Source organism: Pleurodeles waltl, chromosome 5, assembly GCF_031143425.1.
Source record: "Pleurodeles waltl isolate 20211129_DDA chromosome 5, aPleWal1.hap1.20221129, whole genome shotgun sequence".
NCBI lineage: Eukaryota > Metazoa > Chordata > Amphibia > Caudata > Salamandridae > Pleurodeles > Pleurodeles waltl.
In genome coordinates this window covers 430,473,259-430,500,648 of record NC_090444.1, presented here as the reverse complement: position 1 = coordinate 430,500,648, position 27,390 = coordinate 430,473,259, and the positions used below count along the sequence as shown (strand labels likewise).

The following is a 27,390-nucleotide window of genomic DNA, read 5'->3' as shown; positions in this document are numbered from 1 at the left end:
CGGACGTGACATGGACGGGGCTCCGAGCACTTTTCTACTACTAAAGCGTCTCGCTGGCGATACGCATGCTTTACCCTAAAAACGACATTAAATTCAAAAGTTAAGGTGAAGGGCTGAGTGATTATATTTATGAGTGTGTAAACGTTGGTGTGATTAAGTAGCTGGAGTGATACCAAATATAAACAGTAATTGTGGAATACAGTTTTTTGGGTGGGATTGCAGTGACATGCTCATCATACTTTGTATTCTCATACAACAGGATTAACTAAAGACTGGTGCTATTTTATCCATTTTATTGACAGCTGAGAGCATCTGATATAAGTAAACATCAAATACAAGAAAGAATATATACAATGTACAGATTATTTTCTCACAGTATTGATTGTGCACTTGTTTAACACCTGTCCGCACCCTGGTATGATTTACCTTACACTGATTATTCATTGATAATCAACTGCTGGGGTTAATACAGTCAAGCGCGGAGAGTTCAAACTGTACAACAAAGCATGTAATAACATATAGATACATCTCTGCAGTGGTCCCTTCAGTCACCATCCTCATAGATGACGCCGCACTTTTTCAGGGCTCTCTTTACATGGGGCACCGCCTCTTCCAAAAACCATCTACGAGTGTACATAATTTCCATTACATCGAGCAGGAGGTTACGCTCTCTCTTCCTAAACACAGAGATTCAAGATTAACAAGTTTGAGCTAGTTACCTTTCAGAAAAAAAACATCTTCCAATTTAGCAAATGCCACAAAAAACTAAAATACTAGTATACATTTTAAGCAAGGGACACCTACAATGTGTTTAAACCCCACCAATGGAGAATCACATGAAAGGAAAATGAAATTAATTGGTATGTTTGCCAGTTTAGGTATGTGGTAGAAAAAGCTTAACTATCTGGGCAGCCTTAATTAACAATAACATAAATAACGGGGGCAGTTCTGCCACTGCTTGCCTGAAGTGCCATTCATGTTTTGGGTCAGCCCACTTGACAGCTTTTATAGAGTGGGGCAATGGTTCAGACTTGGCTTGTTTGAAGTGCTGCCCACATTGTGGAGCAGTCAACAGGACACCCATTTGGTGACCGAAGTGTCAGTCATCACGAGTGATTTCGTTTTGCCCCTTTAAGCCCGAGTCAGCTTTGGGAAGAGTGAAACATTGAGAGGCAAAAGCGACTACTTCTTTGTACGGCTGACCAGGTTACACAAGAGGAAGGGTGAGGGCACATCTTTGACTAAAGCCCCAATCGGCACTCTCACAATAGTATGTCTGACAGGGATGACTGGGGGGAAATCAGCTGGTGAAGTCCAGACATCCACATTGCTTGTTGCTCCCTCAGTTCATAGGCACAGCACACCTGCAGTGCAAGCTTCCTTCAAGCGCTCAGCAGATACAGTCCAAGCATCTGCCGAGCCAGCTTCTGTAACACATGCAAGTACAGTTCAAGCAAATACGAGCACTTCTCATTGACACACCACAGGTACCTTACAGACTGCCCTCAGGTCACGCACAGAAAATACACAGGAAAGGCACAGCAACTTTTCCTTACACAAACAGACTGCATACAACAGTAGCAACAGAAGGACAGGCTTCACTCATACGGAAGGAATCTGTACTGCAAGCTTCCCTCACACACTTAGCAAGTGAAGTGAAGACACTTGCAGGACGAGCTTTCCTAGCACACTCTGGGAGCAGCAACAGGTACAGTGTCAGCTGTTGCAGCACAAGTTTCATTCACAAAGAACAGGTACTTGTGTGCTTGTCCTGCGGATAGGCATCCACAGTGCTAGCTTCCTGACGCACACCAGTACCAAAGGACAAGCGCAGGCTTTCAGATCTCAGACTTTAGAGCACTGTCCTCATGTCCTTATGCATCATCCCTACACTTCATACTATTTTAAACCCCACTAGCACTATTCCCCTAGACCAGGGTTCTGCAAAGTCGGTCCTGGAGAGCCGGGTCCATGCCAGATTTTTAGCATATCCACATTTAGAAAAAAGATTTTCAGAAATCTACATTTTTCTAATTGTGGGTATGCTAAAAATCTGGCATGACCCAGCTCTCCAGGACCGACTTTGCAGAACCCTGCACTAGACAGCTATATCCTCTGGTCATTCACGGCCAAGATGTAGTGCTTAATTTGAGCCAGTAGTTTCCGGTGCGAGGCACCATCACTTGTTTTTGAGGACCGGCAAATCTTTTTTTCTCCCTCAGGCATTTACTGCGAACAAAAACACATATAGGAAAGACGGAGGAAGAGAAAATCGAAAAAGCGTCACAAATGAAGAAAGCAGAAAGCTGCAAGAGTGAGCTGAAGGGGCAGGGAGTGGCTGTAAAGGGATTAAAGAGGCCCGAGATGGCTTCAGGATTAGGTTTCTTCAGTATTCCGTGCTCGCACATTTAAGTGCAGCAGCCGCGTGTTTCAGAGGAGAGCTTTGGGCACTGGCACGTTTTTATTTACAAATTAAGCACTGCCAAGATGTATACTAAAGAAACTACATTCGTCCTTTATGATCCAGTTGATGGAACCTCGGTCAGTGCTTCTATTCCATGCAAGGAAGATGAAACCTCCACCACAATGCCCAATAAATGCCTACACTGCACACTAGTGTGCACCACCCGTTGTGCGTTCAGAGATTCATAAACTGACTTTGCAGAAAAAGATCTTCTTGTCCCTATATTCTGCTATTTTCCGTTCCCATTGTAGCACACAGACACCCACAGTTAGCCTTCGACTTTGCTCCGTGCGAGGCTCCCATCTCATATCTCACTCATAAATTGTGGGTCAGAAAGTTGGCCTAAGTATTACACATTTCATTTCTGAAAATCAGGCACTTGGGGAGAGATAACTTGTTTTACATTTTTTCTTACACTGGCAGGTCACGTCCTTTCCTAAAAATAAGTGGAAGTGCCATTACGTTTGTTTAACTGGGGGTTTGTATACGTCGTGCTGGATTGGTGGCAGACAATTATGCAATATATTTATTATTAAAATGAGATGTTCCCTGCTCTATTCCGCCGTTCCAAGGTTCTTTTGTCGTAGGGTAGGCATGCGGATTTTGAGTTAAGGAAGGTCCTTTGACTCGTCTTTTTAATTAAATTTGTATTGATTTGTCCCAATACACAAAACAAGAAAATGCATTTCATGAGAAAACAATTGTTCAATTGATCAAGTCAGCACAGTACTATTGCAGTAACTCTTGGGCCAAACAGTTTCAGCCAAACCACATTTGCATATTTTGAAAATTGCCAGGGTGCATCAGCCCTTTTAAGCCACCACTTGATAGACTTCTTAGCGCTGTATTACCCAGACCCGGTCAAGTTACACCTCTGTGTTTCTTTCCGTGAAGTAGCTGAAAAATCCCCATTGCGTTCGCAGCCTGCTCCTAACCTGCCACAATCCAGGCAGACATGTTCATAATGTACTATAAGCAGTACTGGGCATTAACCTCCCAAGATCCTCATCCCATCATGGGTAGAAGACGATCCTTGCTTGGGGACCCTTCGTCTGTGTACCTACTAAGCTCAAACATTGTAGCGTCACAAGAGAAAACTGGGTCACTACTTCAGTCAAGGCACCAGGGCGAGGGTGGCCGTTCACGCTGCTGTAGACTGCAGACTCGGGACCCTCATCCAGTCTACAGCCGCAGGGGCACATGCAGATTTCCCAGAGCCCTAAATTAAGTTATTGTACATGACAAGTTACCCAAAATATGTCCTGGCGTTTGTGAGTATGATCGCAAGACTGCTAAAAAGGCTGAGATAACTCGTTTAAAAATCTAGTGAGAAAAGCCAAGTATTAAGGGCCATATTTATACTTTTTGACGCAAAACTGCGCTAACGCAGCTTTGCGTCAAAAAAATTAGCGCCGGCTAACGCCATTCTGAAGCGCCATGCGGGCGCCGTATTTAATCAATGACGTTAGCCGGCGTTAGCCGCCGGCGCTGCCTGGTGTGCGTGGAAAAAAACGACATACACCAGGCAGCGCCGGCGTAGGGGGATATGGAGCTTGGGCGCAAAAAAATGGGGCAAGTCTGGCTGAGGCAAATTTTTCGCCTCAACCCGATTTGCGCCATTTTTTCCGACTCCCAACCCCCATAGAAATGACTCCTGTCTTAGCAAAGACAGGAGTCATGCCCCCTTGCCCAATGGCCATGCCCAGGGGACTTCTGTCCCCTGGGCATGGTCATTGGGCATAGTGGCATGTAGGGGGGCACAAATCAGGCCCCCCTATGCCACAAAAAAAAAAAAAATACTTACCGGAACTTACCTTAATGTCCCTGGGATGGGTCCCTCCAGCCTTGGGTGTCCTCCTGGGGTGGGCAAGGGTGACAGGGGGTGTCCCTGGGGGCATGGGAGGTCACCTCTGGGCTCCTTCCGAGCCCACAGGTCCCTTAACGCCTGCCTTGTCCAAGCTCTAAAACGGCGCAAATGCGGCCGTACGTCATTTTTTTTGACCCGCCCACTCCCGGGCGTGAATTTTGCCCGGGAGTGTAAATACGGCGCACATGCCTCGGAGTCAATTTTTTAGACGGGAACGCCTACCTTGCATATCATTAACGCAAAGTAGGTGTCCACGCAAAAAAATGACACAAACTCCATGGACTTTGGCGCTAGACGCGTCTAACGCCAAAGTATAAATATGGAGTTAGTTTTGCGTCGGAATTGCGTAAAAAAAAACGACGCAATTCCGGCGCAAACAGAGTATAAATATGCCCCTAAGAGCTTTATGGAGGGCTAAGTGATCGGAAATTAGCCAACTAGATAGGTACAATGGATTCTAGTGCTTGGGTGCCAGGTAGCAGAAGGCACTAGCAGCCAAGTACTGGCAGTGAATCCGTAGAACTGAGAGTGAGAGAGTGGCCGAGGACTGAAGAGTTTTGGATGGTAGCAGAGAGTGGGCTTGCAGAAAGATGGGCATGCCAATTACATGGATTACACATTTCTGGACTGGTAGCCAATGAAGGGAAATCCCAGAGCAGAGATGTGGGCATTCTGGGGAAGGCCGAAAATCAGAGGAATTGCAGCATTTTAAATTCTGGTTTAAGCAGAACAGTGATTCATCAGGGGCACCCAGATGGAGTGCGCTGCAGAAGTCGAGCACTCGAGCCTAGATAAAACGGTGGCTTGTACAACCAGGCAGTTTTGATGTGGGTGATAAGGAGGGACGGATTTTTCATAACAAACAAAGCTTGGTAGAAGCAGCCAGCAGAAGGTTTGCTGGTGTGGGTAGATAAAAGTAGGATTATGATCAAGCCAGAGCCTCGGGTTTCTTACGTTAGGAACTGGAGCAGAAGAAGGGCCCAGCTCAGCAGGCCACCAGTCAAGAGAGAAGGGCGACATTGGCTTTCCTAGAAGAAGAACTTCCATTTTATCAATATTGATTTTCAAGAAATTATTTTTCACCCACTTAACAACTGTTACAAGGCAGTTTTGAAAGCCAGTTTGAGCACTAGGATTGGGGAAGAGAGATTCAAAATGATTTGTGTATCAGTCTATGTTGTAAAAGAAAGATGGAAGCAATATATGTCTGGCTAGTGGACACACTCACACACTAAAAAAACGAAAGTGCTGAGGGGGGACTCTTGGGAACCCCAGGTCTAACTTCTGAAACTTAGATCTAAAAGATGGGAGGTGTTTAGCCTGTGATCGATCCTGTGAGAAAACGGAAAACAAGTCAAGAGGCACGCCCCTTATACCGACCTGAACAGGAATTCTAACAGGATTTTTTTTTGCAATACAGCGTTGAAGGTCACTAGGACCAGGGCCACTGCTTGACTACGGATGTCACCCAGTACTGAGACAAGAGGAGTCGGTGCTCCGGTGACTCTGAAAGGCTGACTCTGGTGAACTGCAAACTTCATTGTTACAAGAACATAGAAAGTTGGGTGTTGACTTCCCTTTCCAAGATCTTGATAGCAAAAACAAGTAGCGAGATAGGCGTGCAATAACTGCAACAAGACTAAGGCCTATTTCCAAGCAGTCTGAATCTTGCTTTCCTCAACATATTGATTGCAGAGATTAGTGAGAAGAGTGGCAATGTAATCAATGAGGCGGTGAAAGATATGAGAATGGCATGGATTATGGAGCGGGAAAGATGGTTGGGATGGACAACTCCCAGCTGAGAAACATTAGAATGGACAGCGGGCCCTAGGCTATCAGAGAGGACTTGGTTGGTCTCATGATTAGAGGTCTTACAGGACAAAGTCTCGGCAATGGCTTTTATCTTGTGGGAATACATGGATAGTTCGTCACAAAGAACATGAGAGTGCAAGTAGAGTTCTAACAGCTGGTGAGGTAAGAAGATCATTAACCATTTGAAGATGTATTTCAACAAACGATTGGCGAGCTCAATTTGTAAGGGGAAATAGGTAGATCTAGCCGGTTGGAGTTGCTTTTTGTAATTGTGTAAAACTTGGGCACTGAGTATTCCAAGTGCCAATTCCTTACTGCTTCTTACAGTCCTGTTTATCTAGCTTGAGGGTGTCAAAACACGAGGTGGCTTAAAGCCTGACCTGGTGACAGCAAGAAAGTTTGCTTGGGGCTACCTGGTCGGTGGCAGCTAGGAGGCAGGGATCGTAACTGCCAGCCGCCATATGAGTTGAGATGTACGAGGAGAGAGGAGTGATAAAAACGCTGCAGGTACAATTGTGAGTGACTATATGGCATGGCAGGTTTAACAGAACCAAAGAAGATTTGCATATGGATTTGGCATTCAGCAACCAGCCTACAGTGCCCCCTAGAGCTTGTTCTCTGTTTCAAAAGGTCAACATTGCACATATTGAGGTGTTTGTGTGTGAACGAGGAATAGGTAGCCGTACTCCCAAACTTGCATTCACCTTTGTACGTCACAGTTAGATTTGCTAAAAGGGTAATGGACCCAAGCCTTTAAGACAGAAGAAATGTTCATCAGAGGTGCATTTTTGTCCCCTTTCCTTTTACTCTTTGCTCTAAGGGGCTAATGGAAGAGTTAATTACTTTGTAATATGTTGTCCCTAGAATGGGAGCGAGATCTTGTTCTCTTTTCCTACACGAAGAAGACGCCACCTTAAGAGTACAGACAGCAATCAGCCTCTAATGGCAGGTATACGAATTAACTTTTATCGACAGCCTTAGCCTAAAGACAAACTCATTTTCGTAAATAGGTCAAAAAAGGAAGAAGGATGTCATTAAATTAAACGATGTTTAGTTAAATAGTTTATTTGTTTGCATACTTGGATGTAATCTTCGATGATAGACTTACATTGAGGGCTAAAGTGGCAAAGATCCAAGTGGCAAAAACGAGGTCGAGACACAAGTCACACATTTTCCTGCCATGTCTCCATCCTGCTTAGCATCAGAAACACTTGCAGCAGAAACACTTAGATTAACCAACACATTAGTAAAAGGCCACCAAAAAATTGAGACGCCTCATGAGCCGAATGCAGATGGCCTGAATCAGTGAGCCAGTGCTTGGAATGGGAAAACCAAAGTGCAGGTACTCTGTATCACAGGACCTGCTTGTTTCTGAGAAGTGCCGGTACTCTCCAATTAAAAGTATTAACTTTTCCTTGAGAAGTGCAGGTACTCTCCCTCTCAAAATAAAAAAGTGCTGGTACTCAGTACTGGACAGTACCAGCCTGTTTAAAGCACTGCATTGAGCAAAACAAAAGGACACAAAAGGATGATGGACGGAGTGCTGAAACGGTTCAAACACGCACCCTCAGTCACAGGTCTGGGTTTAATCCATTGTTCTTTTGCCCACCATGCCACCCCAGTTTGGACCCAGCCATATGCAAATCAGTCTTTACCCTGTTCCCCATGGGAACAGTTCTGCCCGAACTGGCAAGCCAGGTCCTCCCTGGACTGGAAACAAGCATCATCTCAGTGAGCGTCATCTCATGCACCCTGCTACTTTGTTACCTCTTCCTATAGCAGGATTTTCAAGTTCTGAATATACAGCAAGAAAAATGAAAAAAAAAAAATATCCACGAGGATGTAAAATGTCATCTTGTACAATCACATCCAAAAGTCTTGTGGCAACATCTCCATCCTGGCAGGTAAAGTCATCAATATTTTAGGACCTATGTGAACAGTAAGAAATGCTGCCACTTCACCAAAGCCATGGGAGTAGCAGAGGCGATGTCATACCCTTGCACACCCTGTGAAGATGACAGGATATGACACTTGACCTTATTGACATCATAGTATAATTAATATAGTCATTTAAACGCAAGTTGTTAAAACGCCTACTGCCAGCACGTCAGCACAGCTGTATAGGCAGCTTGATGCATCTCTAACAAATGACAGTCCGACATGTATAACAAAAATCCTTGTAATAAGAAAATATAGATATGTGTTGGCCTTTGCGAGCTACATTTCTGCAAGTCGATTGGCCAAAGATGCAAAACCTAAATTTATTGCCACTGCATGCCTAATTATGTGGCTAACTGAACGCCTTAAAAGCAAGACCGATTGTCATCTGAAATGGCTCCTAGAGAGCCTACCGACACAATACAGCATGTTTAACCTCCAGGCCCAATATGCGCACATGATGGCACACCACTTGATTGGGGTTTAACTCCAGTTCAATGACCAAGGGCGTCAAATGGGTTTAGTCAAGGGAAGGTGCTATTCCTGGCTTTCTCTCTGTGGGGAAGCTCCACTGCAAACCCTCGCCTCAGAGGCCTATGAAGACAGAGGCATGACCAGAAAGTGAGCAAAGCTCTAACTCAACAGTTAATAACCTTTGGTTGGCTGACGTGACTCCTATCCAGGGATCCCTAACTGTTTAGAAAGCAGATTAGTAAAGTACATATACATAAAAACACAGGCTTGAGAATTTAAAGCTTTTAGAAGCGCTATAAATTTCAGGGAAATAGAAATTGGAGGCTTAAAGTTAAGTTGGCATCTTTAGCTTGAACGTGGGAGCTGCGTAAAGTACAGTAAATGGAATCTAGTTTGGATGTTTGGAGGCCTTAATTGAAGCACTGATATACACCAACAACATTTAGAGAGCCTGCATTAGAATCGAAAAAGAACGTGATATTGCAGCATATCGCTTCATCTTTTACAGATAAAACTCAATTTTGAAAAGCACCAACCATCCCGTTAAAATCATAACTTTGGTTTTTGCATCTTTTTTCTTTGTGAATTTAATACAATCTTTCATGAGTTGTGTATTTTTTCTGTGTACCTTTTTTTCTGTATTTTTGTGTATTGGTTTGAAGTTCAATTCGTAGAAATTGCTTAGGTGAGGGTCACCGGCTTCCAGTGGTATTGAGTGGGGATCCACAGAAGCCAAAAGGCTAAGAATCGTTGCTCTCGCTCATTTACGGTGTTTAGTTTCCATTCCTAGCTCTTTCCCTACACCTATAGGCAGCAAACGAGACTCGTTTGAAGAGCTAGAGGTTGGAAACGGGGTGAAACTTGTGATGTCATCTAGGGTTAAATGGCGGAAGATGTCACTTTTGCTTGCTGTACATTTCTGCCCAAAACATATGTGACACTGCCATCATCAGGTTCACACTTTACACTGATACACGAGCCAGACGCAATTATTTCTGCTTTATCTCCGGCTAACCTAAAACTACAGATTCATGATGTGACTGCAGGAAGTAAACAGGATTTAAAACACAGCGTCAGTAACGAGAGAAGTCATACTTACAGCTGTCTGTACACATCCTTAAAACGAATAATTTCCTCTTCCAGGGGGCTCCTGGTTGCGGCACACTTCGGAGAACTGAGGTCCTGCACCGTGCCACCGTGACAACCGCAGCAACAGTTTCTGAGGCCTAACAAACACACAAATTATCCCATTTCATCTCTTTGACGTTATGACCGTTAACAGCATTTGATTATGTGCTCATGGGTTGGTGTGCAAGCTTTTCCGATATGAGGCCCAATCAGTTGCAAGATGGAATGAGGCAAGCGTAACTCAGTGGCTTATGGATAGGCAGTGGACCACAGGCCTGCCAGGTCAGTGAATCCCCTGGCCTCCGCCCTCCAGGAGGACTGGCTGCCATATTTATAGATGTCCGCCTGCCACTCCCAAATCAACAGTATGCTTGTGTAAAACAAAATATACATGGCTCAGGCTTTCAGAGTTTCCTCCCTGTGCGTGGGGACAGTTGTAGGGTTTTCCTGGCCTGGGGGCGCCAGTTCTCGGAAGGAGATCCAGGGCACTGATAATGAGTGATTGTCACCCCTCCAATGTGACCTTACAACCCAGTGCTGGACGAGACGTTAGGTCAAAGGTCTCTGAGGAGGGCGGGAATCATTTTTTCGACAGGCACCCACAAAGTGTCCTTTTTCCCACCTCTCCTGCACAAAGGGGATCCTGCAATGCAAACAGGACTACTGGCCAGCTGACAAGCCACGCTGCAGTGCAAACAACTAAGTAAACAATCTCCAAACCACATATAATAGAGCAGTGTAAAATAACCTGTCACCATGACACCATCCTGTGACTACTATTATACTTAACTGCAGACGCTGGCTGGTCTGATGATCCTTTCATTTCTCTTGCAGTGTGCTCAATGCTCTCCACTACAGCTTCCTTCAAATCAAGATTTATTCATAAAAGTTACCCTTGAATGTGTGGGTTACTAGTTCCTTTTGCCAGCTGATCTCCAAATAAGTAGTCACTTGGCCCTGATTTATACTTTTTTTGCACCGCATTTGTGTAATTTTTTGACGCAGAAGCAGCGCAAACTTACAGAAAGCAATTGTATTTTGAACATTTACACCGCTTTTGCATAAAAAAATGACGCAAAAGCGGTGCAAAAAAGTATTAATCAGGGCCTTAATGTCCCAGATTAATACGTATTACTCATGCCCCTAAAACACATAATTCAACCATTTCTATTTTTTTTGTTCTAGTCTACCATAAAAGTATGCCTCTCAAGGACTAAGTTAATCCTCTGTCCAAAATGGTCTTCAGGGTTCTAGGATGTAGTTTGATACACATATATAGGTCCCTCTCTGCCCTTTACTTCAACTGGTCCAAAGGCAGACTCTCCTGCACTTTTCTCTCTTCCACCCCAAATGAATCAGTAATACGTGCAGTTTCCATGGGATGAGAAATTCTCCCTACCCTCTATACCAATGATTCAAACAGCTTTACCCACTGTTTTCTCAAAAGCTGGGTTCCCTACTACCATTAAGAAATGAGAGGAGTTCTGACACAGTGGCATGTGAATATTTATGAATATATACGTTAATAATTATTATTTGAAATCATAAAAAATGCACCACAAGATAAATGTGGATAGCAGACCGTGTAAATATTGCTGCTTCAATGTACATATGAGTATTTATAGGAAGGGTTTAATCAAACAAACATAAATTTACCAATCATGTGTGTATGTGTGTGTGTATAATACATATTATTTATCTTTTGCTATTAAAAAACCTTCCCATCTTCACATCCCTCCTCCCTCTCTCTCATTCATCCTCAACCTTTCTGACTACTATGAACTCCCAAACATCCTTCTGAAACTTTCACCCCCCTTTTTAGCCATGCCACCCAACTAAAAAACACACATGACCATTACTTACAAAACAACTTACTACAAATCCAGTCCTATCATCCTGAACCCTCATGACTCCCCATTCTATCCCTTTCCCAAACTCTACTAAATGACACATGAGATCAAGATAACAAACCTAACACAACTAATGCGCAAGGAAACAAAAACCTACTAACTACTAATATTGGGTTCTGGAGTAGCATGCTACTCGCAGGTAAAGCAATTCAATGTCTCGTCAGGGGTCGTGAGTGCTATGTAAATACATTTACAGTTTTAATACTTGCAGCCCCTATTAGGAATAAGAAAAGAGCAAACATGACTAAGTAAGTTAAAACAACAACACTTTATCAAAAGAATAATTCTGAATTAAACAGTAGACAACGTGTGGTATGTATGGGTACATTATTCTGCAGCATTGTCACACACTATCTATCCAAACTCAATGAAGTATCCACAATGAATAAATGGACACAAGACAAACTAGTGGTCCTCCAGTAGGTGGTGCTATTGCTGCAGGAAGTGGTCTGAAGATAGCAGCAGATACCAAGTTCCACTTCCACAGAGGTGAAACAGTCACGTTTTGTACAAACTCCCACAATTCATCAAATGCTGAACACAATATAGAACAGCTCGAAGGAAGCTTGGATATCTACCAACAAGGAGATAGATCTCACAAAGTGAAGCAGAACAGACAACTTAAAATAGAGAGAAGCTGTTGTACATCAACTGTTAAGAACGGCTCAACTGTGAATAAAAGATGCTCTGAGAAGAGCAGCAGCACTTACAACAAGCATTTACAGTGCAATCGGGCTCGCATTTGGGACAGATAGGGCTCTTTGCATTGAAAATTGCACTTTTAAACTTTTTTTTGTATGCAATGGAGTGATGATATTTGCATAGCGCTATTGCCATTTGTATGACTTTGCGGCGCTGGAGAACCAGAAAAAGGGAAATAGGTTATGAGGGAGTGGAGACAAGAGTAATATGCTGGCTGAGAAAATAATATAAGTAGCAGCATCCTGGAAAAAGCAAACACTCATTAAGTAAAGCATGTGAAATGTAAGCAGGAACAACGTGATTATGTTAACACTTTTACACTTATAAAATGCTGGCTGAAAAAAACGCAACATTTACTGATCTAATGTGCACGAAGCAGGAAAAGAGGGTGCAGTACCACAGGATGTCACTAGGTGTCCCTCGGGACCTCTTTTGGCCACATAAGGTACTGCACCCTGCAATTTTGAATTCTACACATCCCCAGAGACTTTCAGGAGCCGTGCTGAAAAATGATGCCTAGCGCCTGTTTTCAAATCCAAAGAGGCATGACTGACCACTAGCAAGCAAGGATTTTTAAATGACACTAAAACGAACAAATGAAATGGCTTTAAGCCCACAGAAGTATACTAAAAGTATACAATAGGTGGTGCACTTCTGCTCAACCTAAAAAGAAGCCGACACCCGCTGACATTTTGGTCTGAATGAAGGAGATGGCACAGCACTCAGGCATGGAGCACATGCACATTGCAGGCTCGCAGCAAGCCCACCAAAAGCAGTTCATGAGGTGGGATCATCACCTGAGGATAAGAGGTGACACAGCTAACTAGAGGCGTTGGTATGAGCAAGAAGATGCAAAAAGATATCACGTAGCACAAGCTCCTGTGGTGAAGGGGGCCCTCATTCAGGACAACTTTAATGAATATCTGTGATATATGAGAGACTCAGGGCCCCTCATTATATTCTTTCAGGGACATCATTTTGTGTTATGCCACAGAACAGAGGAGGTAGGAAGGCTACATGGCTTGATAGAGGCCCCACAGGCTTTACAAGTTAGTCATGAAATCGGTAAGCCCAACAGACAGGCATCAGACTAAGTTCATGCAAAACTGGCTACAGGACAAGTACACACATCTGTAGTTTCCTGCTGGACATGTAACTGTTTTAGCCTCTCCCCTGTGGGCTTGTCTTACACCCACTTCAAACCCATCAAAAACAAGCGTTATGAGTGACATGATGCCTGCTAATAAAATGGACTGGGAGCACGAGCCCTGGGTCAGTCATAGTACCCATATCTACTGTGTTAGTGTTGCTCTTACTTTGCCATGTGGGCTTAGGGCCCAGGGCCAGCTTGTGGGCGGTGTGAGCGGTGCGGACGCACCGGGCACTGACCTCAGGGGGGCGCTGTGTTTAGCAATAACTTCCGGAACTTGTGATTTAAAAGCACCTGCTGAAAAGTTCCTTGTGCGTCCAGCCTTCAGGAAACAATTAAAATGTCAAGATACCTCTCGTGATTAATGTTCCTGCTAGGAACAGAGATGTGAGTTTTGCCTAGTGCAGCTTTGACTCAACAGAAAGTAACTTAGAGGATTAATATGCCTGCTGCAAAAAACAGAACTATAGAGCATATTTAAGAAAAGTGGAGCTGCACATAGTGCTGCGCCACTTTTCTTGCACTCCTTAGCACTCCCCTAACGCCACCATGTGTGCGTCATATTTAAAATACGGTGCACCATGGCGGTAGTTAGGGGACTAGCATCTGAATTTTTTACACTAGTATGGCGCTTTGCAGGATTAGTGTAAAAAATGTTCACGCTAATTCTGCAAAGAACCCAGAGGCCCATTGTAACCAATGGAAGCCTCCTTTTAATGCCTGCTCTGAGCAGGCGTCAAAAGTTACAGAAAAAAATGACGCAAAGAAATCTGTCAGATTTGTTTGCGTCATTATTTTGGCCCCACTAACGGGGAGATGCCCCCTTTGCATACATTATGCCTGCCGCAGCCATAATGTAGCGTAAAGGGTTACAAAGTGGCACAATGCATGCATTGCACCAATTTGTAAATATGGTGCAGCGTTTTTGGACTTCTGATGCTACATTAGCTTAAACAAAGTGACACTAATGTGGCGTTAGAATGGCACTAGGGGCTCTTAAATATGCCCCTATGGGGCATATTTGAAAAAAGTGCCGCTGCCCACAGTGCTGCACCACTTTTCTTGTGCCCCTTAGCACCCCCCTAACGCTATCATGTGTGTATTGTATTTAAAATATGGCACACCATGGTGGTAGTTAGAGGACTTGCGTCAGAATTTTTGACGCTAGTCAGGCGCTTTGCAGGATTAGCATTAAATTATTTTATGCTAATCCTGCAAAGCACCCAGATGCCCATTGTAACCAACCGAAGCCTAATTTTAACGCCTGCTCTGAGCAGGCGTTAAAAGTGCCAGAAAAAAATGAAGCAAAGAAATCTGTCAGATTTCTTTGCGCCATTCTTTTAGCCCCCATAACCGGGGGAATGCCAGCTTTGCATTCATTATGCCTAGTGCAGGCATAATGTAGCACAAAGGGTTACAAAGTGGCGCAATGCATGCATTGTGCCTCTTTGTAAATATGGCACAGCGTTTTTGGCCTTCTAATGCCACATTAGCGTAAAAAAATGATGCTATTGTGGCGTTAGAATGGCGCTAGGGGCTCTTAAATATGCCCCTATATTTTATGTGGATAGCTGAGTGGATTAGTAAAGCCAGCCTTTACAAGTGCTTTAAAACATATGAATGCATGTGAAAGGGGAGCAATGGAGAGATGAGGGACACATTTGCCGGGTGGTAGTGAGAGAAACCGAGGAGGAGGTCATGGGGTGGGGGGTGCCAAAATACACTGTCGCACAGGGCGCCACCAGTCTTCAAGCCGGCCGCGCTAGGGCCCACAACCTTACAACTTTCTCAGACTGGATCATTTTATTACAAATGTTTTGGAGCAGATTACAAGATGATGCAGCAGCAGCAGGACGAATAACCTCACTCACTTGAGGTGGTGGCCAGGATGCAGAGAAAGTGTGATGTGCTGTACAGTCCCCTCCACAGAAGACAATCTGTCCCTGGAGACAGCAATAGATCCTGCTGGGGGTTATCGTTGCTTAAGTACTTAAACTTTATTTGTACCGTGAAGCCACAAATAAACCCACTCTACGTCGTACCTAAACTGAAGTAGTACAGGGAGTAGTACAGCAAGGAACTAAAGCAACTACAATTGAAGCAAAAAAGAACAGGTTGAACAAAAAAAATCCTACCAGACCCTCAGCAGAAAAAGCTGCATCCACATTGACGAGAACAGCGTCTACAGTCGTCAAGGCTGTGGGGTGTGCTTGTAGGATGGAGAACTGAAGATAAGAGCAGAAATGGAGGTATAGGTCAAGAAGGACAAAGAGACTGGTATGGTAGTATGAAAGGACCACACCAGGCAACAAACTAAAGAAGTAAAAATGTTTTACTAAGAAATTTTGACACTGTTTAACAAGAAGATTTTCTGTCCAGTGTGTGCTCCAAAGGAAACTACATCAGTACCATAGTAAACCTAGGGCCAGATTTACTAAAACATGGTGCAGCGCGGTGCTGCGCCAAAATTGACAGCGCCGTGCTGTGTCACTTTAGAAATGCAGGGATACACTGTATTTATTAGAATAGGGCACACCCTTACATTTACCCCTAAGTTGGCTCTAAATTGAGCTGCCTGTGGCACGCTGTAGGAGGCCTTGGCCTGGCTTGTAGTGGGTACCAAGGGGTACTTACACTCTGTACCAGGTCGAGTTATCCCTTATTAGTGTAGAAGAGGTGTTTCTAGCAGCTTAGGCTGATAGAAGGTAGCTATAGCAGAGCAGCTTAGGCTGTACAAGGAGACATGCAAAGCTCCCACTATACCACTGGTGACATATGCACAATATCATAAGAAAACACAATACACAGATATACTAAAAATAAAGGTACTTTATTTTTATGACAATATGCCAAAAGTATCTCAGTGAGTGCCCTCAGTATGAGGATGCCAACATACACAAGATATATGTACACAATACCAAAAATATGCAGTAATAGCAAAAGGAAGTAATGCAAGCAGTGTAAAGTTACAATAGATTGCAATAGGCGCACATAGGTATAGGGGCAACACAAACCATATACTCCAAAAGTGGAATGCGAACCACAAATGGACCCCAAACCTATGTAAGCTTGTAGAGGGTTGCTGGGACTGTAAGAAAACAGTGAGGGTTAGAAAAATAGCCCACCCCAAGACCCTGTAAGGTAGGGGTAAAGTGCACCTACAACCCCCAGAGAGCACAGAAGTTGTGGTAGGGGGATTCTGCAAGGAAAACCAACACCAGCAAAGCAACAACAGTGGATTTCTGGACCTGAGTACCTGTAAGACAAGGGGACCGAGTCCAAGAGTCGCAACTGTGTCGAGAGTGGGCAGATGCCCAGGAAATGCCAGCTGAGGGTGCAAAGGAGCTGCCACCGGATGGAAGAAGCTTGGTGTTTTGCAAGAACAAAGAGGACTAGGAACTTCCTCTTTGGAGGATGGATGTCCCACGTCGTGAAGAAGCTTGCAGAGGTGTTCCCATGCAGAAAGACCGCAAACAAGCCTTGCTAGCTGCAAGGGTTGCGGTTAGGGTTTTTGGGTGCTGCTGTGGCCAAGGAGGGACCAGGATGTCGCCACTTGGATGAGGAGACAGAGGAGGCGCCCAGCAAGTCAGGGAGCCCTCACAGAAGCAGGCAGCACCTGCAGAAGTACCGGAACAGGCACTTAGAAGAGGAGTGAACCGGAGTCCACCCCAAGTCACAAAAGGGAGTCCCACGACGCCAGAGGACAACTCAGAAGGTTGTGCACTGCGGGTTAGAGTGTCGGGACCCAGGCTTGGCTGTGCACGAAGGAAATCCTGGAAGAGTGCACAGGAGCCGGAGCAGCTGCAAATCACGCGGTACCCAGCAATGAAGTCTAGCGTGGGGAGGCAAGGACTTACCTCCACCAAACTTGGACTGAAGAGTCTCTGGACTGTGGGAGTCACTTGGACAGAGTTGCTGAGTTCCAGGGACCACGCTCGTCGTGCTGAGAGGGGACCCAGAGGACCGGTGATGCAGTCTTTTGTTGCCTGCGGTTGCAGGGGGAAGATTCCGTCGACCCACAGAGGATTTCTTCAGAGCTCCTGGTGCAAGAAGGAGGCAGGCTACCCCCAGAGCATGCACCACCAGGAGACAGGCGACAAAGCCAGCAGGATGAAGCGATACAAGGTTGCAGTAGTCGTCTTTGCTACTTTGTTGCGGTTTTGCAGGCGTTCTGAGGAGTCAGCGGTCGATCCTTTGGCAAAAGGTGAAGAGGGGGATGCAGAGGAACTCTGGTGAGCTCTTGCATTCGGTATCTGAAGAATTCCCCAAAGCAGAGACCCTAAATAGCCAGAAAAGGAGGTTTGGCTACTTAGGAAGGAGGATAGGCTAGTAACACAGGTAAGAGCCTATCAGAAGGAGTCTCTGACGTCACCTGCTGTCCCTGGCCACTCAGAGCAGTCCAGTGTGCCAGCACACCTCTGAATCCAAGATGGCAGTGGTCTGGGGCATGCTGGAGGAGCTCTGGGCACCTCCCCTGGGAGGTGCAGGTCAGGGGAGTGGTCACTCCCCTTTCCTTTGTCCAGTTTCGTGCCAGAGCAGGGCTGGGGGATCCCTGAACCGGTGTAGACTGGCTTATGCAGAGATGGGCACCATCTGTGCCCATCAAAGCATTTCCAGAGGCTGGGGGAGGCTACTCCTCCCCAGCCCTGACATCTTTTTCCAAAGGGAGAGGGTGTAACACCCTCTCTCTGAGGAAGTCCTTTGTTCTGCCTTCCTGGGCCAGGCCTGGCTGGACCCCAGGAGGGCAGAAACCTGTCTGAGGGGTTGGCAGCAGCTGCAGTGAAACCCCGGGAAAGGCAGTTTGGCAGTACCCGGGTCTGTGGTAGAGACTTGGGGGATCATGGAATTGTCTCCCCAATGCCAGAATGGCATTGGGGTGACAATTCCATGATCTTAGACATGTTACATGGCCATGTTCGGAGTTACCATTGTGACTCCATACATAGGTAGTGACCTATGTATAGTGCACGCGTGAAATGGTGTCCCCGCACTCACAAAGTCCGGGGAATTTGCCCTGAACGATGTGGGGCACCTTGGCTAGTGCCAGGGTGCCCACACACTAAGTAACTTTGCACCCAACCTTCACCAGGTGAAGGTTAGACATATAGGTGACTTATAAGTTACTTAAGTGCAGTGCTAAATGGCTGTGAAATAACGTGGACGTTATTTCACTCAGGCTGCAGTGGCAGGCCTGTGTAAGAGTTGTCAGAGCTCCCTATGGCTGGCAAAAGAAATGCTGTAGCCCATTGGGATCTCCTGGAACCCCAATACCCTGGGTACCTCAGTACCATATACTAGGGAATTATAAGGGTGTTCCAGTATGTCAATGTAAATTGGTGAAATTGGTCACTAGCCTGTTAGTGACAATTTAGAAAGCAGAGAGAGCATAACCACTGAGGTTCTGGTTAGCAGAGCCTCAGTGAGACAGTTAGTCATCACACAGGGAACACATACAGGGCACACTTATGAGCATTGGGGCCCTGGCTGGAAGGGTCCCAGTGACACATACACTAAAACAACATATATACAGTGAAATATGGGGGTAACATGCCAGGCAAGATGGTACTTTCCTACACAACTCCCCCCCCCCCAAACGAAGGACAATAAGATTAGCCATGACCTGATGAGTCTTCATTGTCTAAGTGGAAATATCTGGAGAGTCCATCTGCATTGGAGTGGGTACTCCCAGGTCTATGTTCCACTGTATAGTCCATTCCCTGTAGAGATATGGACCACCTCAACAATTTAGGGTTTTCACCTTTCATTTGTTTTAGCCAAAGAAGAGGTTTGTGGTCTGTCTGAACAATGAAGTGAGTGCCAAACAGGTATGGCCTCAACTTCTTCAGTGCCCAGACCACAGCAAAGGCCTCCCTCTCTATGGCAGACCAACGCTTTTCTACAGGGGTCAACCTCCTGCTGATAAAAGCAACAGGTTGATCCTGGCCCTCAGAATTGAGTTGTGATAAGACTGCCCCTACCCTTAATTCAGATGCATCAGTTTGAACAATGAATTTCTTGGAGTAACATGGGCTTTCTAGGACAGGTGCAGTGCACATGGCCTGTTTGAGCTCCTCAAAAGCTTTCTGACAGCTAGCTGTCCATAATACCTTTTTAGGCATCTTCTTGGAAGTGAGATCATTAAGTGGGGCTGCAATGGAGCCATAGTTTTTAAGGAATCTCCTGTAATACCCAGAGAGGCCTAGGAAGGCTCTCACCTGGGTCTGTGTTGTAGGGGGAACCCAATCCTTGATTGTCTGGATTTTCCCCTGAAGTGGTGCAATCTGTTCTCCACCTACCAGATGTCCCAGATAAACCACTTTCCCCTGCCCTATCTGGCACTTTGAAGCCTTGATAGTGAGGCCTGCCTTTTGCAGGGCCTCCAAAACTTTCCACAGGTGGACCAGGTGATCATCCCAGTTGGAGCTAAAGACAGCTATATCGTCCAGATATGCTGCACTAAAAGCCTCCAGTCCTTGCAGGACTGTATTCACCAACCTCTGAAAAGTGGCAGGTGCATTTTTCAAACCAAAGGGCATTACTGTGAATTGGTTGTGCCCCCTAATAGTTGAAAATGCAGTTTTTGCTTTAGCATCCTCTGATAACTTGATCTGCAAATACCCTGCAGTCAAATCAAAGGTGCTTAGATACTTGGCAGATGCCAGTGTATCTATGAGCTCATCTGCCCTGGGTATAGGGTGAGCATCAGTTTTTGTTACCTGGTTGAGACCTCTGTAATCTACACAAAACCTCATCTCCCTTTTTCCATCTTTGGAGTGGGGCTTTGGTACAAGCACCACAGGAGAGGCCCATGGGCTTTCAGAATGTTCAACCACTCCTAGTTCAAGCATTTTCTGAACTTCTTGTTTTATGCAGACCCCGACATGGTCAGGCTGCCTATAGATTTTACTTTTGACAGGCATGCTGTCTCCAGTATCAATTGTGTGCTCACACCAAGATGTGGTGCCTGGCACAGTTGAAGAGTTCAGAAAACTGACCTAGGAGATTTATGCAGTTGTCTTTCTGCTCAGCAGTAAGACAGTCTGCCAAAACTACTTCTTCCACTAGAGCATCCTGTTCTGTGGAAGAGAAGAGATCAGGGAGAGGGTCACTCTCTTCTTCCTGTCCTTCATCTGTTGCCATGAGCAGGGTGAGATCAGCCCTGTCATAGTAGGGTTTTAGGCGGCTGACATGAGCACCCTAAGGGGACTCCTGGCAGTGCCCAGGTCAACCAAGTAGGTGACCTTGCCCTTCTTTTCAACAATGAGATGGGGTCCACTCCATTAGTCTTGGAGTGCTCTTGGGGCCACAGGCTCCAATACCCACACCTTCTGTCCTGGTTGGTACTGAATGAGAACAACCTTCTGGTCATGCCATTGCTTTTGGAGCTCTTGGCTGGCCTGAAGGTTTTTACTGGCCTTTTTCATGTACTCAGCCATTCTGGATCTTAGGCCGAGTACATAGTCCACTATGTCTTGCTTGGGAGCTTTTAAAGGTTGTTCCCAACCCTCCTTCACAAGTGTTACGGGACCTCTTACAGGGTGTCCAAATAGGAGTTCAAAGGGGCTGAAGCCCACTCCTTTCTGGGGTACCTCCCTGTAAGCAAAAAGGAGGCAAGGTAACAGGATATCCCATCTCCTCCTGAGTTTTTCAGGGAGTCCCATTATCATTCCTTTGAGAGTTTTATTAAACCTCTCTACCAGTCCATTTGTTTGTGGATGATAAGGTGTGGTGAAATTGTATGTTACACCACATTCCTTCCACATGGCCTTCAAGTATGCAGACATAAAGTTGCTACCCCTGTCTGATACAACCTCTTTTGGGAAACCCACCCTGGAAAAGATTCACAGGAGGGCTTTTGCCACTGCAGGTGCTGTAGTGGTCCTTAGAGGAATAGCTTCAGGATATCTTGTGGCATGATCCACTACCACCAAGAAAAACCTATTGCCTGAAGCAGTAGGAGGGTCAAGGGGGCCAACTATGTCAACCCCTACCCTTTCAAATGGAACCCCAACCACAGGCAGTGGAATAAGGGGAGCCTTTGGGGTGCCACCAGTCTTGCCACTGGCCTGGCAGGTCACGCAGGACTTACAAAAGTCTTTTGTGTCCTCTGACATCCTAGGCCAGTGAAACAGGGGGACAAGCCTTTCCCATGTTTTAATCTGACCCAAATGTCCAGCCAAAGGAATGTCATGTGCCAGAGTTAGGAGGAACTCTCTGTACTGCAGGGGAATTACCAATCTCCTGGCTGCTCCAGGTTTTGGATCCCTTGCCTCTGTGTACAAGAGGTTGTCCTCCCAGTAAACTCTATGTGAGTCACTGACATCCCCATTTTGCTGTTTGACAGCTTGCTGTCTGAGACCCTCTAATGTGGGACAGGATTGCTGTGCCACACTCAGCTCCTCCCTGGCAGGCCCCCCTCCACCCAAAAGCTCAGCAGTGGCTGCTGCCAGCTCCTCTGGTGAAGGTTCTGCACAGGGTGGAAATTCTTCTTCCTCAGAAGTTGAATAATCTGTAGAGTGAGGGATAGTGGGTAGGGATTTACCCTTACTACCCCTAGCTTTAGGGAGCACTTGGTCCATTGTTCCAGGATCCAAGTCACCCTGTCCTTTTTGCTTTTTGGCCTGAGCCCTTGTCAAATCAAAAATATGCCCTGGAATGCCCAGCATTGCTGCATGAGCCTCCAACTCCACTTCTGCCCAAGCTGATGTCTCTAAATCATTTCCTAGTAGACAGTTTACAGGTAAATCTGAAGCAACCACAACTTTCTTTGGACCAGTAACACCCCCCAGTTGAGATTCACAACAGCCATGGGGTGGCTAAGAGTGTTGTTATGAGCGTCTGTCACTTGGTACTGGTGACCAAGTAGGTGTTGTTCAGGGTGTACCAGTTTCTCTATTACCATGGTAACACTGGCACCTGTGTCCCTGTAGGCCTGAACCTCAACACCATTGATTAGGGGAAGTTGCTTGTACTTATCCATATTAAGGGGACAAGCAACCAATGTGGCCAAATCAATGGCACCTTCAGAGACTAGCACAGCCTCTGTGGTCTCCCTAAAAAGACCAACCCCAACTAAATTACCAAAAGTGAGCCCAGCTACTCCCTTGGATTGGCTATTAGTAGGTTTGGTCCCACCACCACTGCTATTACTAGGGGCACTAGAGGTTGCAGTAGGGGTTGTGGTGGTGGGAGGTTTGGTGTTTTTCTTTGGACAACTGGCATCAGTTGTCCAATGGCCTTTTACTTTACATAGATAACACCAAGGCTTTTTTACTTGATTAGAAGAAGATTTGGACCCACCACCCCCACCAGAGTGTTTTTGTGGGCCTGATGAAGACTCATTTTTAGATTTGTCCCCACCCTTGTCTGAAGACTTACCATCCTTCTTCTTGCCATCCTTGTCACCCCCTGTATGAACTATTCTGTTCACTCTTGTTCTGACCCATTTGTCTGCCTTCTTTCCCAATTCTTGGGGAGAGGTCAGATCTGAGTCCACTAGATATTGGTGTAACAAATCAGACACACAGTTATTCAGAATATGCTCTCTTAGGATTAGATTGTACAGGCTTTCATAGTCAGAAACTTTACTGCCATGTAACCACCCCTCCAAGGCCTTCACTGAATAGTCAACAAAGTCTTACCAGTCTTGTGAGGACTCTTTTCTGGTTTCTCTGAACTTAATCCTGTATTGTTCAGTGGTTAAGCCAAATCCATCCAAGAGTGCATCCTTCAAAACTGCAAAATTATTGGCATCACTTTCTCTAACAGTAAGGAGCCTATCCCTACCCTTTCCATTGAAAGATAGCCATAGGATAGCAGCCCACTGCCTTTGAGGGACCCCCTGTACCATACAGGCCCTCTCAAGTGCTGCAAACCACTTGTTAATGTCATCCCCCTCCTTGTAAGGGGGAACTATCTTGTGCAGATTCCTGGAATCATGCTCTCTCACAGGATTGCGATCAGGAATATTGCTGCTGCCACCATGGGGTCCAAACCCCAACCTCTGTCTCTCCTTCTTTAAGTCTAGGGATTCCCTGTCTAGAGCCAGCTGTTACTGTTTAAGCTTCAGCCTGGTCTCTTCCATTCTCAACATATTGAGTTCCTTTTCTAACATTTTGTCATCAGGGTGGGTGGGTTGGGAATGTTTTGACACAGAAGAAATATTGAAATGAGTAGAGGGAGACCTGTCCCTAACAGTTGGCACTCTAACAACCTGGCCTTCAGAAACAAAACCTTCCCTACTATGATGGGAGGTTCTATTACTACCAGCAATGCTAGGTGGTCTGCTAAGGGGCAGATTAGGAAGAGAACCCTGTACCACTCTCTCAAGAGGCTCCCCTGAGTCAGAGTGTGAGCTATCTATCAATTTTTCAGATGAGGTGCCACCCTGGGCTTTATCATTCTCAATAAGCATGTTAGACATAAATTCTCTAGTAGGGTTCTTTCCTACCACTAAACCTCTATCAATGCAGAGACTCCTTAGGCTCTTAAAGTTAAGGTGGTCATAGGTTGTATTGACCAAATTAAGAGGAGTTCCTACACCAGACATGATAGAAGAAGGTTTAGAGACAGATAAAAGAGACAAAAAGTTTCAGGACTTTTTAAAGAACAGGGAAAAAAACTTTTTCAACTTTTTGAAACTTTTAGAAAGTTTTGAAGTACTTTTCAGCACTTAGCAGATAGTGTAAGAGAAGAAAAGCAAAACGTTTTGGTTAGGTGTACATACACTGAACTTGTTTTGCATATTTTTCTCTTATGAAAAGTACACAATGACAAAGTGGTAAGTAGTTGCAAGTACTTATCCCACCGCTGCACAACCAATGTAGGAGGCTGGCTTGGCTTGTAGTGGGTACCAAGGGGTACTTACACTCTGTACCAGGTCCAGTTATCCCTTATTAGTGTAGAAGAGGTGTTTCTAGCAGCTTAGGCTGATAGAAGGTAGCTATAGCAGAGCAGCTTAGGCTGTACTAGGAGACATGCAAATCTCCTACTATACCACTGGTGTCATATGCACAATATCATAAGAAAACACAATACACAGATATACTAAAAATAAAGGTATTTTATTTTTATGACAATATGCCAAAAGTATCTCAGTGAGTACCCTCAGTATGAGGATGCCAACATACACAAGATATATGTACACAATACCAAAAATATGCAGTAATAGCAAAAGGAAGTAATGCAAGCAGTGTAAAGTTACAATAGATTGCAATAGGCGCACATAGGTATAGGGGCAACACAAACCATATACTCCAAAAGTGGAATGCGAACCACGAATGGACCCCAAACCTATGTGAGCTTGTAGAGGGTCGCTGGGACTGTAAGAAAACAGTGAGGGTTAGAAAAATAGCCCACCCCAAGACCCTGTAAGGTAGGTGTAAAGTGCACCTACAACCCCCAGAGAGCACAGAAGTCGTGGTAGGGGGATTCTGCAAGGAAAACCAACACCAGCAAAGCAACAACAGTGGATTTCCGGACCTGAGTACCTGTAAGACAAGGGGACCGAGTCCAAGAGTCGCGACTGTGTCGAGAGTGGGCAGATGCCCAGGAAATGCCAGCTGAGGGTGCAAAGGAGCTGCCACTGGATGGAAGAAGCTTGGTGTTTTGCAAGAACGAAGAGGACTAGGAACTTCCCCTTTGGAGGATGGATGTCCCACGTCGTGAAGAAGCTTGGAGACGTGTTCCCACGCAGAAAGACTGCAAACAAGCCTTGCTAGCTGCAAGGGTCGTGGTTAGGGTTTTTGGGTGCTGCTGTGGCCCAGGAGGGACCAGGATATCGCCACTTGGATGAGGAGACAGAGGGGGCACCCAGCAAGTCAGGGAGCCCTCACAGAAGCAGGCAGCACCCGCAGAAGTACCAGAACAGGCACTTAGAAGAGGAGTGAACTGGAGTCCATCCAAAGTCACAAAAGGGAGTCCCACGACGCCGGAGGACAACTCAGAAGGTTGTGCACTGCAGGTTATGGTGTCGGGGACCCAGGCTTGGCTGTACACAAAGGAAATCCTGGAAGAGTGCACAGGAGCCGGAGCAGCTGCAAATCACGCGGTACCCAGCAATGCAGTCTAGCGTGTGGAGGCAAGGACTTACCTCCACCAAACTTGCACTGAAGAGTCACTGGACTGTGGGAGTCACTTGGACAGAGTTGTTGAGTTCCAGGGACCACGCTCGTCGTGCTGAGAGGGGACCCAGAGGACCAGTGATGCAGTCTTTTGTTGCCTGCGGTTGCAGGGGGAAGATTCCGTCGACCCACGGGAGATTTCTTCAGAGCTCCTGGTGCAAGAAGGAGGCAGACTACCCCCAGAGCATGCACCACCAGGAAACAGGCGAGAAAGCCAGCAGGATGAAGCGATACAAGGTTGCAGTAGTCGTCTTTGCTACTTTGTTGCGGTTTTGCAGGCGTCCTGAGCAGTCAGCGGTCGATCCTTTGGCAGAAGGTGAAGAGGGAGATGCAGAGGAACTCTGGTGAGCTCTTGCATTCGGTATCTGAAGAATTCCCCAAAGCAGAGACCCTAAATAGCCAGAAAAGGAGGTTTGGCTACTTAGGAAGGAGGATAGGCTAGTAACACAGGTAAGAGCCTATCAGAAGGAGTCTCTGACGTCACCTGCTGGCCCTGGCCACTCAGAGCAGTCCAGTGTGCCAGCACACCTCTGAATCCAAGATGGCAGAGGTCTGGGGCACGCTGGAGGAGCTCTGGGCACCTCCCCTGGGAGGTGCAGGTCAGGGGAGTAGTCACTCCCCTTTCCTTTGTCCAGTTTCGTGCCAGAGCAGGGCTGGGGGATCCCTGAACCGGTGTAGACTGGCTTATGCAGAGAAGGGCACCATCTGTGCCCATTAAACATTTCCAGAGGCTGGGGGAGGCTACTCCTCCCTAGCCCTGACACCTTTTTCCAAAGGGAGAGGGTGTAACACCCTCTCTCTGAGGAAGTCCTTTGTTCTGCCTTCCTGGGCCAGGCCTGGCTGGACCCCAGGAGGGCAGAAACCTGTCTGAGGGGTTGGCAGCAGCAGCAGCTGCAGTGAAACCCCGGGAAAGGCAGTTTGGCAGTACCCGGGTCTGTGCTAGAGACTCGGGGGATCATGGAATTGTCTCCCCAATGCCAGAATGGCATTGGGGTGACAATTCCATGATCTTAGACATGTTACATGGCCATGTTCGGAGTTACCATTGTGACGCCATACATAGGTAGTGACCTATGTATAGTGCACGCGTGAAATGGTGTCCCCGCACTCACAAAGTCCGGGGAATTTGCCCTGAACAATGTGGGGGCACCTTGGCTAGTGCCAGGGTGCCCACACACTAAGTAACTTTGCACCCAACCTTCACCAGGTGAAGGTTGGACATATAGGTGACTTATAAGTTACTTAAGTGCAGTGGTAAATGGCTGTGAAATAACGTGGACGTTATTTCATTCAGGCTGCAGTGGCAGGTCTGTGTAAGAATTGTCAGAGCTCCCTATGGGTGGCAAAAGAAATGCTGTAGCCCATAGGGATCTCCTGTAACCCCAATACCCTGGGTACCTCAGTACCATATACTAGGGAATTATAAGGGTGTTCCAGTATGCCAATGTAAATTGGTGAAATTGGTCACTAGCCTGTTAGTGACAATTTAGAAAGCAGAGAGAGCATAACCACTGAGGTTCTGGTTAGCAGAGCCTCAGTGAGAGAGTTAGTCATCACACAGGGAACACATACAGGGCACACTTATGAGCACTGGGGCCCTGGCTGGCAGGGTCCCAGTGACACATACACTAAAACAACATATATACAGTGAAATATGGGGGTAACATGCCAGGCAAGATAGTACTTTCCTACACAACCCCCCCCCCCCACCAAACGAAGGACAATAAGACTAGCCATGACCTGATGAGTCTTCATTGTCTAAGTGGAAATATCTGGAGAGTCCATCTGCATTGGAGTGGGTACTCCCAGGTCTATGTTCCACT

General features: G+C 46.0%; 1 protein-coding gene across 1 annotated transcript in view; it reads right to left on the bottom strand.

The window, feature by feature from the left end:
* Positions 1-278: 278 nt before the first annotated feature.
* The window catches only part of LOC138295729 (golgin subfamily A member 6-like protein 7), a 277,033-nt gene continuing 249,921 nt past the window's right edge, over positions 279-27,390 (bottom strand). The window contains exons 10-11 of the mRNA XM_069234196.1: positions 9,655-9,781; positions 279-677 (exon numbers count right to left, since the gene is read on the bottom strand). Coding sequence (XP_069090297.1) covers positions 545-677; positions 9,655-9,781 — 260 coding nt within the window. The 3' untranslated portion in view covers positions 279-544. The remainder of the gene's footprint in view (positions 678-9,654; positions 9,782-27,390) is intronic.